The sequence below is a fragment of the Nicotiana tabacum genome, chromosome 19 (assembly GCF_000715075.1).
Source record: "Nicotiana tabacum cultivar K326 chromosome 19, ASM71507v2, whole genome shotgun sequence".
Lineage (NCBI taxonomy): Eukaryota > Viridiplantae > Streptophyta > Magnoliopsida > Solanales > Solanaceae > Nicotiana > Nicotiana tabacum.
Genome location: NC_134098.1, coordinates 6,279,181 through 6,295,827, shown reverse-complemented (window position 1 = coordinate 6,295,827; position 16,647 = coordinate 6,279,181). Strand labels below are relative to the sequence as shown.

The following is a 16,647-nucleotide window of genomic DNA, read 5'->3' as shown; positions in this document are numbered from 1 at the left end:
ATGTTTTTGTTTTTGAGTAAATAATGATGATACTGGCACGTGAATTGTCCGTGCAGTTGTGATATGAAATGTGGGCACGAGGTGCCGTGGTTAAATGAATGATGATATTTGGCATGTGAGTTGTCCGTGCGGTTGTGATAGAGAAATTGGCACGAGGTGCCGTAGAAATATAAAAGTGGGCTGAGACCCGTATTTTATGATTTTGAAATGATGGGTCACAGGGTGACTTTTATTCGAAAGAGATTTAGTTCAAAGAATATTTATTTGAAGGAATTATATTTGAAAGAGATTTATTTGAAAGTATTATATCCTGAAGATTTCTATTTGAAAAATATATAGGCGAAAGATTTATATTGGAAGGACTTGATTTATTAGTTGTACTTATATTCATTATTTATTGCATAATATTTATGGTATTCTTGTCGCCCTGCTGTGTATGTCACTGGTTGATTATTGTTGCCATCATTGTTATTTGTTTCCTATTATTTTTGTATACTGTATTGCACAGGTTATTAGACTGGTGAGTGTCTCGACTGTACCATGTCACTACTCCACTGAAGTTAGTCTTGATACTTACTGGGTACCGACCGTGGTGTACTCATACTACACTTCTACATATTTTTGTGCAGAGCCAGGTATTGGAGCTATCGGACTCGGACAGAGTTAAAGTATGATCGCAATGATTCAAGGTAGAGTTGCTTGGTCGTCGCACTCCCTTGAACTCTTTTTATTTTATTGTACTGTTAATTATTAATCAAACAGTATTGAGTATTCGATCCTTGAGATCATTTCATGTATTCAGTTAAAGTTCGTGACTCAGTATCACCAGTCTTGGTAGGTTGTTATATTTGTTTCCGCTTTTGGTTTAAAAAAAAAAAAGAAATGGCTCGAAATGTAATTGTAATCGGCTTACCTAGTCTTAGAGACTAAGTGCCATCACGATACTTGTGGTGGGATTTTTGTGTCGTGACACCAATTCTATAGGATGAGTAATTCTCATATGTCTACTAAGTGTCCCAGTCCCCCCTAAACTTCCTCGAGTCTTATGTTTAAAATCATCTTTACTAAATTTGCATCTAACTTTATCAGAATTCTCTATTTCCTCAAAATATTTTCAAACTTTACTTCTCCTTCTCTGATGACTAGTCGGGCCACAGGTGGTCTACTACTAGTGCAACGACCAACACACCTGCTACAAACTCCAACACTACTAGGTGTAAGTGGTGTCTCATCTTCAATTTCTAATTCATTATCTTCTATACCGAAATCTTCTTGTAATTGTTCATAATCTATATTATTATCAGGTGATATTTTAGAAACATGTGTAAAGTCATTTAAATTACTACTAGAAGTTGAAGTAATACCTCTTTTTTTATTTTCCCGATTAGCAATATTATTACAAATTCTTTTTGCAGTATTAAACATATTGTGAAAATTTAACTACTAATAAAAATTAAATATGCAAATAAAATATTAAATAAGAGAAAGAGTTGGAAGGAGTGCACCAAATTCCGCAATAAATTAAACACTTGATGAATTTTAAAGTCTTGAAATTGAATTTTGCAACTCCGATGTTACCACGAAGAAACGTCAATTGTTCAAAGTTCAAACTTCAAATAATACCATAAATAAAATTTCCCAAAAAATGAGAGTCAAATAGTTGATTGCAATTTAGGTGAAAAATGAGAGAATGACAATTGAGAATTTGGGTTTGAGAATTAAGAGATGAGTGAATAAATGAAGAAGATGGGGTATATTTATAGTTTTTCAAATGGCTAAATTAATAAATACTAAAAGTGTTATTTTTGAAAATAAATATCCAAAAAGGACTATTCTTGCAAAATAGTCGTTGGGCAACGGTCAAAATGGCAGCTGACTGTTGCCAACTATATTAAAAAAAAATTGATTTATAGTCGTTGAGCCGGTCTGATTAACCGATTCGAATTGGACTTGACTGTACCGGTTCTGATCGGTCCGGTTAGCCGGTACCCCTATCCTACCCAGCACAATTTGTTACCCGTCCAAACCAGCCCTGTCCGACCCCTACCTACCGGTCCGGACTAAAACCGGTTCGGGTCGGTTCGGAACCGGATCAACCCGGCCCGTTTGACACCCATAACTGCAATCATCTCAATTAAAGAATGAGAAAAGAATCAAATTGAATCCGCGACATAAGAAAATGACAAAAACAAATCTGGAAGAAGAAGAGGAAATAGAACAAAAACTGCAAAAAAGATCTTTTTTCCGGCAAACACCTTGTTATGGCTTATCATAATTCCATTCCACGAAGTTTGATTTTTCCGGCAAACAAGCATTACTTTAATTTAGACTAAATTGATTTGAGTAGAAAAGATTAAATTTGGTATGGAGATTAAAAAAAGGGTCTTTGTGATGAAGGAGAGAGGAGGCCGTGAAGAAGAAGATGGGGGGGATTCTATTTTATTTCCAGTCAAACGCGCCTACCTTTTTGATATAATTAATTTTTTTCGCCACGTCATCATATGAGATGATATTAAATTTACTTGGAATAAAAATAGGACGCAGAAGAAAGAGATATCTGCGTCGCCGGACTTAGACCAGCGAGGGGAGAAGAAGAGAACGGGAAAGAAAGATATTTGTGTTATATCCGTACTCCCCAAATACCAAAAAGATATAGAAAATCCTAATATATAGGATAAAAATTGATCAAGACTTAATTACATATAAATCTTTTCTATTTTCAGCAACCCGGTGCACGAAGTATTTTGCGTCTACGCAAGATTCGGGAAGGGCAATAGCCTAAAAGGTGTGATGTAGGCAGTCTACCCTGATACAAGCATCAATGGTTGATCCCACAACTCGAACTTGTGACCTATTGATCATACGGTGATAACTTTAGCGTTGCTCTAAGGCTCCTTTAAAAAAACAAAAATGTAAAAATAAATTAGATGGAAAATTCGGTGGCGGAGACACCCTTCTACCGGAAGGGTCATCTAACACCATTTTTAATTTATTTATTTTTAAATCCAATAAATTTTCTTTAGAAAAGCAAATATATAAAAGACCAAATGATTGAAAATAAAGCAAAATAAACATCGAATTGGAATAAGAAGCAAAGCCTTATAACCAAAACAACAACACCCCCAAAACTCAAGAACAAGCTGAGTTGCGAGAATAACTGGATTGAAAACAATCACTTTGCGAGCTAAAACATTAAACAAAAAAACAATGTACATTAATGGTGGAAGTAAGAAGCTTGCTTTTCCATTGTCATAAATTTACATCTCTGAAGGACATAACATGGCACGAACATGGTTCATCCCATTTAGTTAATGCAGCATCTAAACTGTGTCATTATCTTACAATCGAGAGAAAAGAGAAACTGTACAGTGGCGATACATTAAGTCATGGTCTGGTCTTTAGGTTAGAGATGGAGCAGAACTCACGTCCGACCCAACCTCACCAAATGCTGCTGGTGCTTTTCAGCAGCCGCCTTATCAGCAGCTTCACGCTTGAGTGCCCTCTTTGCACGCCGGCCTACAGCTTCTTTAGGAGCAACAGCAGCAGCCTCTTTCTTCTTAGTCTGGCGTGACGAGCCAGCGCCAAAGTCCTGGGAATTTGGTCGAGGAACAGGCGTTGCTTCTTGCCTTCCTGCCCTGACATATCCATTGTCTCCCCATCTCCGGTTGCCTATTCGGAGATGGGATGAACTAGTAAAATAGAAGTGTTCTAGCTCTTCATCTTCATCCTCATATGCATAAAGATAATCCATGTTATCATCGACTTCTTGTTTTTCCTCCACAATCAAGGGATTGAACCATGATGCTCTGAGGAGAAGGCAGACACTCTCCTCAAACATGTAATCCTGAATGCTGTCGGAAAAAAAGTTTCATTTCTTAGGTTAAAAATCACCAACCACAACTACGGGACGTCCAAAACAAAATTAGAAATAAAAAAAATCCTGCGAACATGACAACGATTAAACCATCTCAGAGATAAACAATCAAGTTCAAGAAAATAAAAGAATTGTGCACATGGTTTTATACTCGTTCAAACACTCGAAAAAGAATGTATATCAACTACCACCTATGTTGCACGGAATCTCCAAAATGATGCCGCACCCGTGTCGGATCCTCCAAAAATATACTATTTTTAGAAGATCCGACACGCAACCGGTAACATTTTCGGAGAGTCCAAGCAACATAGACTACCACATTGGCATATTATTTGCATTATCATGTATAACAAATATTTAGATAAGGACTTTAGCCAAAACTAATCAATTACCTTCCATCTAGTGAGCGATGAACGTGGAGAAACTCAAATGGATGTTTACACTGAGGGCATGCTGGTTCCTTTTTGTAGGTTGCCCACCGAAGGATGCATGTCACACTGAACACCACGTAAGGAGATAGTACATATTAGTGTTGAGACATTTCCACTATTACAAGAATGGACTTGCTCTGAAAAAAGAAAAGACTTGCAAAAGACCCAAAGCTTAGAGACTAATTCAAACCCTATAAGATCATTATTATGTCATAAAAACACAGATCAGGTCATAACAAGATAAGGAGACACTAATGAAGTTTGTCACATTCACACTAAAACCCAACTGATTTAATCCTTTGTTCTTTTAACAAGTAAGCTTGTAGAACCTAACACAGACTAAAATAGAGAACCGTCCAATTTGATGTACAAAAATCAATCATAAGTTAAACCAAATCTTCCAACATCGACAAAAGGATTGTTAATACGAACCAGTGAAACAGAATATACTGTGGTTCAGAGTAAGAGAGCTTTCTGCTGACTACCAAGGAGTAAGAGAAAAGCGCCAGAAAATCATTAGTCCTGCAACCCACCCACCCCACCACCCACCCACAAGAAAAATAAAATTTTGGACGAATGGGAATGAAAATATATCCTCATTTTCCTTCCTTTGCTCACCAATATAAAAAAGCAAAAGGTTTCATAGCATAAACTGACCAAAAATGCAAACAAATTTCTTCAAGTAACTATCCCTTGCACGTAACTTTCTTTCTTTCGCGGTTCATTTACCATCCATTAACTGCCAATTTGATAGCCATAAATAACAGAAAACAGCAATTTTATCTTTCTAGATATATAGTTAGGTGAAATGTATATATGTATGAGTAAATTGAATTAGGATCCTATCAAAGGCAAGCAGATCAAACTGCAGTAGATTTAACAAAAAAGTGTAGAACAATTAGCTGTGGACAAACTTTATATGACCAATTTATTAAAAACAGTAAATTGAATAGGATCCTATCAGGAGCATCTGGTGATCAAAATGGCAGTAAATAGATGGAAGAGATTGGTTGTATATACAAACCAGTAAGCATGCTCGCAACCTTTAACAAGAGCAGTTTCTTGAAGCAATATCTTATTCAAACAGATAGCACACAAACCATGATGATTACTCTCGCACCCAACTTCGTGATTTTCCTCAGATATGCTCTTCATGTTAGTCTGAAAATCAAAATCCATATCAATCAGATTAAATGTATCGTGTATTCAAACAACACAGCTGTAAGCCTAAAAATCCAGCCATATGATAAACAGAACGGATTAAATAAATCCAAGCCACTGCAACTCCACGATGCAGAAACTAACACAAAATGATATAATGTGGTACCATGAGGTTCAAGCTATGCTTGTAACCATTGTAGGAGCCAAGCCTTTTAGGTCGATTCAACTTTTACTAATGAGTTTTCAATTTGACATTTTTGTCTGCTTTTTCCTTTTCAGATAGGTTCTCATTTTCCAAATGGGGTTTCTTTCCTGCTTCAGAATAGCACGCTCCTAAGCATCCCGCTTTCATAAATAAATCCACTTGTATTATTTCGAAGTAGTGACTGGAATAAATAAGCCTCGTCTCAAACAATCTTTTCTCAATATTAGTTTTGAATTTCAAATCTTCTTTTGGTTCTTCATCATTTGGTTATCTTCCTGACATTTCTAAATCTTCCTTTGTAGCCCCCTCGTTACATAAAACTAAACCAGAATTCATAGAATTTATTCTATATGTAGAAACATGTAGAAACATTTAATCACATTAACAGACTTCAATCAATTGTTTCCACCAAATCCTTAGCTCTCAATACTAGGACTAACCAATAAATATGTTTCTTTTATAACCGTGATTTCAGGGCCAGCTTATGCACACCTCCCACCAGCAACAAGTATCAGGTGCCTCTCACCATCTACCTCCCATCAACAACATGTACCTGCTACCTCCCGCCATCAACATGTACTAGGTAACTCTGTTCACCAAGGCTTGGACACATGGAAAGAAATCACCTAATGTTTTTGTCTCTGATGGGATCTGATCCTGAGAACTCATGATTCTCAACTCACTTCATTGACCACTAAGTCACGCCCTTGGGTGCAACCAATAAATCTATTTTATGGGTGCCAAAAGAAAGTTACACCAAGAATCTCTATTTACCCCTATACACAAGTAGTTCCGACAACAACAATAAACCTAGTGAATTCCCACAAGTGATGTATACGCAGACCTCACCCTTAACCTAGGCTCAAGAAAAGATAAAAAAGAAGCAGTGGCAATAAGCAGTAACAACATCAAGATATTAAGAAAAGTGAAGCGAAAAATAGCAATCAAGCAGCAGGTGGTAACAGCAATCTAAGAACAAGGAAGATACCATATTGCTAATGAACTATTTTCAAAAGATAAAGCATGAACTATTTTCAAAATTTAGCAAAACTCCTCAACAATGATTTGGAGAAGGACCATATTGCCGTGAGTAACACTACCTATCAAGTATCAACAGATAATGGCAAAATTCTATTAATCAAATATCCAGCTTATTCAACAGGGGTGGGACCTAGCATACATGTTATGGGTTCATCCAGTAACTTTTGACTCACAGGGGTGCATCCAATGTTATGTTACCGAGTTCAACTAAACCTAGTACTTTTCACGCAGAGCATAAATTTATGTGTAAAATTCCACTAAAACTACAACAAATAATAGCTATAAACTTATAACTTAAAATATAAGTGGTTCAATGCTAAGAACATTAAATATTGAACGTGGAGTTTGAATTCTGGATCTGCGTCTGTTGGCTCAAACCTTGTATGTGTTCAAAATTCTAATAAACAATTACAAAATTTTGAATCTCAAACACAGTAAATCAAATGAGCTGTGGTAGAATTTCAAACTCGAACCCACTAAATTGGTAGAATTTCAAACTCGAAACCATAAAGTTCATTCAACAACAATATACCATAAGAAAACACACTTTAGGACGCTATTGCTTCAAAATCATTGTATCCACATAATATTTTCAATTGAAATGCATTTGCGATCATTATACTAATCAAATAAGACAAAATGTAAACGAAAATGTAAAAAAGAACATAGTAAAAAAACCCCATTATTACCTGGTCTTGAATGGATAGATCTAAGATGTCATTCACGAGTTGCTGACCCTCAAACTCCACAACTGCAGCCATCGCCTAATAAAGATAGCAATAAAAGAAGAAAAGAAAAAGGAGAAATATACGTACTCTACTAGCTAGTTTCAACTAATAAACTTTACTGTAAATATATTCTGGAGAATTATGCTGATTCCAGCGAGCGGCCTCGAACGAACCGGGGAACGAAGCCGATGCGGAATACGTACAAGAATCTTATTATAGATGCCCCCACCTACCCCTCTTACCTTGCCGCCTTAAGATATAAATATAAATTAAAAGGAAAACAAAAATAAAAATAGAACAAAACAAGAAATCTATTCTTTTTCTCTTTCTTGTTCCGGAAAAGGTCCAATAATATCCCTAAACTATGGTATATAGCTCACTTTTGTCCTCCGTTAGTAAAGTGGGCCAAAAATATCCTCCCGTTAGTAAAATGGGCCACTAATGCCTTCAACCTAACGGCACTCCACACAAGCCTTCATATCAGCATTTTATAGCTTATATGGCATCCACATAAGTTATTCTCTCATCTTATTTTCCCTCTTCTTATACCGATATTCACCCATTCCCAAAACCCTTATTGTCATTATTCCCAAATTTTAAAAATCTCCATTTTTCCTTCAAAATTTCTGCTCAAATCTCCAAATTTTTGCTCAAATTTCTGCTCAATGTCTGATTTATCTGTGAATGCGCATGAAATTCAATATGCAAGAAGATGTCATTGCGGATTGATTGCGCTATATTTGACAACTTGGTCAGACGCCAATGCTGGGAGAAGGTTCTACAAATGTCCAAGATCCAAGGTTAGTTTTGAATTTTTTTTTATTTTGGTCGATTTATGTGATTCATCTTCTTTTGTCGAGTTAGGTCGTTCTTGATTTTTATTGTTTATGTACAAAAATTGTTTCCAAAACTGCTGTAAATTCTGATATGGTGTAGGTTAGTTCTTACTGGTATTTTGAATGGATTGACGAAGAGCTCCTTCGTCAAGCTGTGATGGTGATCAAAGATTTAAAAACTAAACTTGATGCTGCTAAGCTTGAGAGGAACAATTTGAGGAATAAAGTTTACCTCATGGAACAAGCTACGACGGTTCAAAGGGGCTCTAAGAACTTGTTTGATGAAATGGAAGATGTTATGACGGTTGAAAGGCATACTTTGAAGATGAAACTTGACGAAATTGAGCAATTTCAAGTTGTGGAAGCTGAAAAAGCTAGTAATTTAGAGGTCAAATTGAAGAAGATGAGAAATATCATTTTGGTTTCATGGGCTTTATTATTTGCTTTGGTTGTCGTAGGGATGATGAAGTGAATGTATGTTGTTTAAATATGTTGGTGTAGTATTTTGGTTTAGTTATAGGGATGATGAAGTTAATGTATGTTGATTTAGTATGTTGTAGTATATTGGTTTAGTATGTTTGTTTAGTATGTTGTAGTATTTTGGTTAAATCATTCCTCGTGTTTCATAATGAAGATTATGCTATTTTAAAACAACAGCACTGTTGTGCAACGACCACTGCTGTGCAAACTAAGTTCTTTTCTGTTAGTCATTAGTCGATTTATTTACCTGCAGGCTGTCCATTTAGAAAGGCACAAGGTGTGTGTTGCATTAAATCCCAGCAAATGCATGTGCAGTATTATATTTTATGAGTATACTTAAATATGGGAATCGATTCCAGTGGATATCTATTTTGTCTCATTATAAATACATAAATATCTCAATAAAGTGAACTTGATTGATTAACTTGTCCAGCAAAAACTTGTATAATATATGTTTTATCCGATTAGTTTATGTTTAATTAAGTAGTTCAAAGCATTCACAATATATTTTCACATACTAAAATAGAGAGTATTCACAATCTGCTGTGCAAAATATCACCAAACACCACTGATGTCTAAACATGTATACTGCTGCTAGAGTACCAGACCCACATACAAACACTATACACTAGAAGACATGACCAGAAATACTAGAACATGACAAAACCCTAGAAAATTACAACAAAAAATTGAATAATCCCTTTATTCGAGACATAGACCCAATAAATAGAAGGAAAAATTACCTGAATATCTTCAGATGATCTTCAGTTTGTGTTGTTAAACCTTGCTTGATCGTATCATCTCCTCAACTCTCAAATCGCCATGGAAGAACGGACATGGAAGAACCAGTGATTTTTGTTTGGAAATGGGGTTTGTTAGGTCTGCTTATTTGGTTATCGGAGCGGGTTTATGTGGCTCCGCTTATGTGGATGTTATGTGGATGCCATATAAGCTATAAAATGCTGATATAAAGGCTTGTGTGGAGGGCCGTTAGGTTGAAGGCATTAGTGGCCCATTTTACTAATGGGGAGGATATTTCTGGCCCAAAAATGAGCTATATACTATAGTTTAGGGATATTATTGGACCTTTTCCGTTCTTTTTTGGGTTTCTTTTTTTTTTCTTTTTTTTTTCTTTGAAAAAACAAGCAATCTGTTCACTTTCGGTTTGATGCAAGGGTATTATAACACGTGGCTAAAGTTCAGTATTAATACTCCAAATAGATAGTTGGTTGTCTTTTTTCTTGCTCGTCGTAAATTGTACAAATTATACAAGAATTTATATATTTATTTATATGAAATAGAACGCAAAAAAATTAGGAAATATTACAGTAATGTATCAAAAAAAAAATAGTGCTATTTACCAACAACTAGCAATTTTAGTTATGCTGTGAAAAATAGCCAACAAAAATTACCAATGATATTCAACATTCAAAAAATATAGGCAAAAAAATATTTTTTTTCCAATGGGTATTATTATGATTCATTGAAAACATACATATGAGGCAATATATAAAATTGGCAAAATGCATAAAGACCCCATTAAACTTGTCCAGAAAATAGGTTTGAACACTTAAACTAAACGGGTGACTTTTCACCCCCTAAACACATTGTGAGTGAATTTTATTTTATTTTTCATAACACCAGACCCAGCGCGTGGCATCATATCATTTATGAGCGTGTTTTACACTAAATTAATGGATAAAATTATTTTTTTTAAAAAGGGAAACTATTTTAAAATTACATTTATTTTATAAAGAGACCCCAACAGTAAAATTACCCGATCCAATTCTTCTTCTCTTTTTCAAGAATCCTAAATCCCCCTCTCCTTCAATTAGTTATAATTTCTGGCCAAGATATGAAATTTCGGACAAAATCAAAGCCTTATGGGAATCAAAGCCTAAATCCTTTTATGTGAATTAAAGCCTTATTTTTCTCTATAATCTTTTGGTTCATCTGATTTTAGGGCTTTATTTTGAGTGGTTCGAATTTCTTTTTATTTGAGGGGGTTTCTTTGATTTATTGCTTTGTACATAATGCGGTCAACTAATTTGGTTGGGCTTTGCATGGAAGATGATGATCCTACAAGAGAAGCCACCAATCTGCAGTATCTACGCTCTAATCGACGAGATTTGGGGGAAAATCTACACTAGGGTTTGAGTTCATCACACAATTTCTCGTTGTGTTTAGAAAGAAATGAGATCGGGGTTAGAAAACTAGGGTAAAAATTAAATAAAGTGGGTCGGGTATTTTAATCGGGTGGGTTTAGTAGTGATGGACCGGGTCATTAAAATGGCAAACTTCATTGATGACGTGGCATCACCAGAAAGAGCGTGCCTCATACTCATTGCTCTTTAACTGGTCTGATGTTATGGAAGGTGGAACAAAATTTACTCGCAATGTGTTTAGGGAGGTAAAAAGTCACCCGTTTAGTTTAAGTGTTCAAACTTGTTTTCTCGACAAGTTTAATGCAATTTTTATGTATCTTGCCTATAAAATTTGGCGAAGTTTGAAGACGGGTTAGACTAGTTTGGAGTCAAACTTCATTACCAATGATATAAAATATTTAAAAAATAGGCAAAAAATATTTTTTTCAATGGGTATGGTTGGAGTTCGTTGAAAACATATATATTGAGGCAATATACAAGATTTGAGCAAGATTGAGGGGGATTTGGACCGATTTGATAACATAATTCGTAGTTAAAATTGAGTTTGAATTTGTTTTCTCCGACACATGTATCACGCATGTATCTCACACACATGTATATATGGATATACATATGATATACATTTGATACATATGTGATGCACAAATGATATATAGTGTGTCACACATATCATCTTTTTTCGTCTTCGTTTTCTACTTTGAATTTTCAATTCAAAACAATTCAAAACTCTATCAAATCATTCTAAAACTGAGATTGAACTCCGTAAGATGTACGCAATCTATTCCAACAGCACCCACTCAAAAGAAAGCAAAAAATTGACATTTTTAGCTACAAATAGCTAATTGGCTAATATTGTTAGTATTTGTCTAATATTAATAATATTTTACGAATCAACCAATTTTTATACTAATTTGCTTACGGGAGACATAACTGGTAATTTTTCGATAGTAGAGTTATTCACATTCAATATTTATATCAAATTAATTGTTATGCATAATAATATTTTTGCTCATATATTTTTGTCACTTAACTATAGTTAAAATATACGGAAAAGGTTCATAAGTGTCTCTCTACTAGCTAAATTAAGTCATATGTGTGCCCCGTTTTACTGTTTAATTAAAAGAGTCCTTATCGTTTGTGCCGAGATTAAAATGTCACTCTGTCGTCTACTCCTAATTCTAAAATAAAATATTCATGTGTCGGCCTTTTACTGGATGAACTAAACCCACCCCTTATTTTTAAATTGACCCACCCACCGACTAATTTTATCCAACCCACCCGAAATTTTAATTAAAAAAGTGCCCGAACACATTGGTTCTCTCATTCCCTTCCTTCGACCAACGAGACCAAATTAGGGTTCTTAAGACACAGTACTTACTATTAGTCGATGTTGCCAATTCAAGAATCATTTTTCTTAAAAGATATGTTTAATCCGCGTAATTTCGCTTGCTTATCTCCTTCTATGTGTATCTGTCTTAGTTTATTATTAGGGTTTTATGTTCAATCGTTTTGGGGCTTTAATATATTTTATATTCTTATGTCTTAGTTTAAGATGTTATTTTATGACTTTTTTGTCTTATTTTCTTGTGTGGAATGTCTTTGCATGTGTTGTTTTAGTCTTTTTTTTCTGTTAGGATTATCGATGATCAGCAATATAGTATGGATTATTTTTTATTTTTTTTATCTCGTATAAACTTTTGTGATATGTCTTGTTTTGATTTTGTTTGTGCTGGATTTATGTGGTTTTTGTCCGTGCTGGCATATGTCTTTGAATTTTTTTAAGCATTAAAGTTGGTGAGGTATGAGAATGTGGGGTTTCATTTATTTTTTTAGTCGTTTCTTGTCTGGCACATGTTGTGTTGGGTGTGTTAAATGTTGTTCCCTCATAACTAAAATCCGCAAATATTTTAGTGTTAGTGGACCTTTACTATTTGAATTATTTGTGGTCCCCTGGTTGTTACATATGTATGTGTTCCCTTAAATCCATACATGTTTTATAATTTTGATTTTTTAATTGCTTAGTTATTATTTTTTATGAGTATTGTTTATGTTATTTAAATTTTTGTTGTCCTCATTTATGATTTTTTATTATTTTATTAACTTTTACAGAATATTAAGGATGTCATTAGGGGACCTAATCTTGAATTATGGTGGGGACTAGATCACAAGCTCACATGTCTTGTATTCAAAGAAGTTGTCCCATATCAAGAGAGGTTATGATTCTGAACTTCTATCGTACAAATATCTAGTGGATTTAAAAATGAATGACTTAGGAAATGTAGGTGTTCAACAACTAATTGTGAACGGTCCATCTGGTAATTATTATAAAATTGAGAATGAGCTGGTATAAGACATATGTTGTGTCTAATCTCTGATGAATTTAAGACTCTTCATTTCTATATTGTAGATGAGTGTGAGCAATCTATTAATTAATGTGACTAACATAGTCCATAATTTTGAGTCTTATCCAATATCAAATGAAGTTGGTACTGATTGTAGTGATTATGAATCTGATTCTAATTCTAGAAAGGTAGAGTATAATAGTGATGAATTACAAATATTTGCTAGTCAAAAGAAAAGAGAGATTATGCAAGGTTTGGATAATTATAAGGAACTGGATAAGGGTATGAGCTTCAAGGATATACCTGAAGCTAGAAATATGACTGCAAAGATATGGATGTGTATGTGATTGCCCCTTTGTTATTCACGTTCAATTCATTACCCTTGCAACTAAAATTCCAACAAAAAAGGGTACATAAAATGATAATGAAAATCTTCATCTTGAGAATTTACTCTTCTAATTTAGTTACTTGAACATGGTTTCTTGCCTTTACGATGGTCTTTTTCTCCTTCAATTTATCCCTTTTAATTTTAACATTGTCCAACGACGACTTCAAAGTACTGATTTTAACATTTGTCGCATTCAACTGAGACCTTAAATTGTTGATTACAATGAGCGCTCTATCGGGAATAGGATCATCTGACCATTCCCAATAACCACATGAAGCATCCTGCAAAACCAAAATACAATTCAAACAAATCAAAGGGAAATAATTCATTAAATTATAAAAAAATTCAAATACGACAAAATTTAATAATAATAATCACTTACTTATGATTTTGGATATTTGTAGAATCTCCGTCCAGGGTTAAAAAGAGTAGTCGAAGTAAAGTGGTTAACAAATTTCCCACAGTGTCACTTCCTCTTGGATGAAAAATTATTTTCTCACATGCCAAACCATATTTTTGGATAATATTTACAACTAATAAGATCAAATAAATGATTGGACCAACCCTTTTCCTCTTGAACTCTTTCTTGAAGAACCCTGTCATGACCCACTTCTCCCTCCGTAAGACGTCGTGATGGCACCTAGTCTCTACGACTAGGTAAGCCTAACAATTGCGGAAAAATCAAAAATAAAGACATAATCAACAACTAATTTAAATCAGATAACTATATAACGGAAAAATATCGCTCGACATGTACAAGTAACCAACAACTCGAGTATAATAATATTCTCAAAACCCGGTAATCACAAGTCACAAGCTCTAAGAATTTGTGTAATTGTTTCTATACATCAGTAACTAGAAGAAATAAAGGAAGAACAATATGAAAGGGATAGATGGGGACACCGAGATCTGCGGACACTGACAGATATACCTTGAAGTCTCCGGAGCAGCAGCAAGTATGCAACTAATAGTGGGGTTGGTAGGAGGTACCTGGATCTGCACACAAAATATGTGCAGAAGAGTAGCATGAGTATACCGCAACTGTACCCAGTAAGTGCCAAGCCTAACCTTGGTAGAGTAGTGACGAGGTCAAATCAGGGCCCTACTGGTATATAATTATTAAAGGCAGAAAAATATAACAATGTAATAAGAGACTAAAAATTTAACGAGGAGAAACTACAGAAAGATAATAGCACAACACATATGTATAAATAACGGGGGCACTTCCGAGATATCGTCTCGTAGTCCCAAAAGTAAATGCTCAACAGGGGATCTCCCGAGGTATCGCCTCGTAGTCCCAAAAGTAAATATACAGGGGGATCTCCCGATGTACTGTCTCGTAGTCCAAAAAGTAAATATACGACAGGGGATCTCCCGAGGTACCGTCTCGTAGTCCCAAAAATAAACACACATCTCGAAATCGATGGAAACAACAATTACAGCAAAAAAATCCTACAGTTTATGACTAAATACAAGTCAAGGAAAATAGGAAATCAACTAAGCATGTTGTATATGTTTCAAATCTAGTCCGCTAACCACCTGAAATCCACCCGAGGCACCCGAGACCTTACCCAAATATACCAACAAGTCCTAAAATACCATACGAACTTAGTCGAGCCCTCAAATCACATCAAACAACAACAAAAATACAAACCGCACCCCAATTCAAGCTTAGAACTTTGAAATTTTAAACCTCTACAACTGATACCGAAACCTATCAAATCACGTCCGATTGACCTCAAATTTTGTACACAAATCATATTTGACATTGCACACCTACTCCAACTTCTGGAATCGGAATCCGACCCCAATATCAAAAAGTCCACTTCCGGTCAAACTTCCCAAAAATTCAACTTTCGCCATTTCAAGCCAAATTAAGCTACAGACCTCCAGTTCACAATCCGGACACGCTCCTAAGTCCAAAATCATCCAACGGAGCTAACGGAATCGACAAAACTCCATTCTAGAGTCATCTTCATACAATTTTAACTACGGTCAAAATCCTATAACTTAAGCTTCCGTTTTAGGGACCAAGTGCCCCAAATCACCCCAAAACTAAAAACAAAACCTCCCGGTAAGTCACACAAGCATAAAATGATACGAGAAAAGCAGTAAATACGGGATTGGGGCTAATACTCTCAAAACGACCAACCGAGTCGTTACAAACCCTAATATGGTATCGTTGGTTGAAATAAGGGAATGAGAGAACCGATGTGTTGGGGCTCTTTTCAATTAAAAGATCAGGTGGGTCGGATAAAATTAGTCGGGTCGGTGGGTAAATTAAAAAGTAAGGGATGGGTTTAGTTCATCTAGTAAAAGGCTGACACGTGGATATTTTTATTTTAAAATTAGGAGTAGACGATCGATGGACATTTTAATTTATGGGCACAAACGATATGGACTCTTTTAATTGAATAGTATAACAGGGGACACATATGGCTTATTTTAGCTAGTAGAGGGACATATATGGCCCTTTTTCGTAAAATATATATTCTAATCATTTTTAATCACCTAACTATGGTAGGTAGCTATGTTTTGATACAAATATCAAGTACAAACAAATATTTAATCTTGAATAAAAAACTATAATATTAAAATAAAATTACCATGACACTTTAGGATTTACGTCAATGTTTGGTTTAAAGATAACTTATGTTGAGATTAATTATATTGGGATTAATTATCATGGTATTATTTTTAAATACATCGACAACCCCTTAAAGTTGTTAAACTTTTCTCTTAGACATTCCATCTTAAGCCTGTTTCATTTGAATACTTTAACCAAACTTTTATTGTGTCATGTAGTCACAAAATTTGTAGGCACACAAAAACAAAAGGTGCGTGTAACTCACACACAAAAGTGACGAATAAGAGGAGAGGACATGTGGATTTAACTTAAACTAATATAAAAAATAGAAAAAATAAATATAAAAATGAGGACCCTACCCCACCCGTCGTCATCTTCCCCAACAATCCTTTTTCGCCTAAAAAATTAA

At 34.9% G+C, this 16,647-nt stretch overlaps 1 protein-coding gene across 1 annotated transcript; it reads right to left on the bottom strand.

The window, feature by feature from the left end:
* Positions 1-3,213: 3,213 nt before the first annotated feature.
* Positions 3,214-7,668, bottom strand: LOC107807267 (uncharacterized). Its single transcript, XM_016631622.2, has 4 exons — positions 7,402-7,668; positions 5,330-5,466; positions 4,267-4,371; positions 3,214-3,851 (listed from the first exon to the last, which is right to left on the bottom strand). Exons 1-4 carry the CDS (start codon positions 7,471-7,473, stop codon positions 3,422-3,424), a joined length of 744 nt encoding a protein of 247 aa, XP_016487108.2. The 5' UTR covers positions 7,474-7,668; the 3' UTR covers positions 3,214-3,421.
* Between the last annotated feature and the right edge of the window lie 8,979 nt (positions 7,669-16,647).

What these genes read in the sequence shown, in the direction of transcription:
- LOC107807267 (XM_016631622.2), bottom strand. Translation starts at nt 7,473, where the DNA reads ATGGCTGCAGTTGTGGAGTTTGAGGGTCAGCAACTCGTGAATGACATC. An exon ending in GGTTGCGAGCATGCTTACTG is followed by an intron (nt 4,372 to 5,329) that starts GTTTGTATATAC and finishes CGTGGTGTTCAG; the next exon opens with TGTGACATGCATCCTTCGGT. An exon ending in CATCGCTCACTAGATGGAAG is followed by an intron (nt 3,852 to 4,266) that starts GTAATTGATTAG and finishes TTTTTCCGACAG; the next exon opens with CATTCAGGATTACATGTTTG.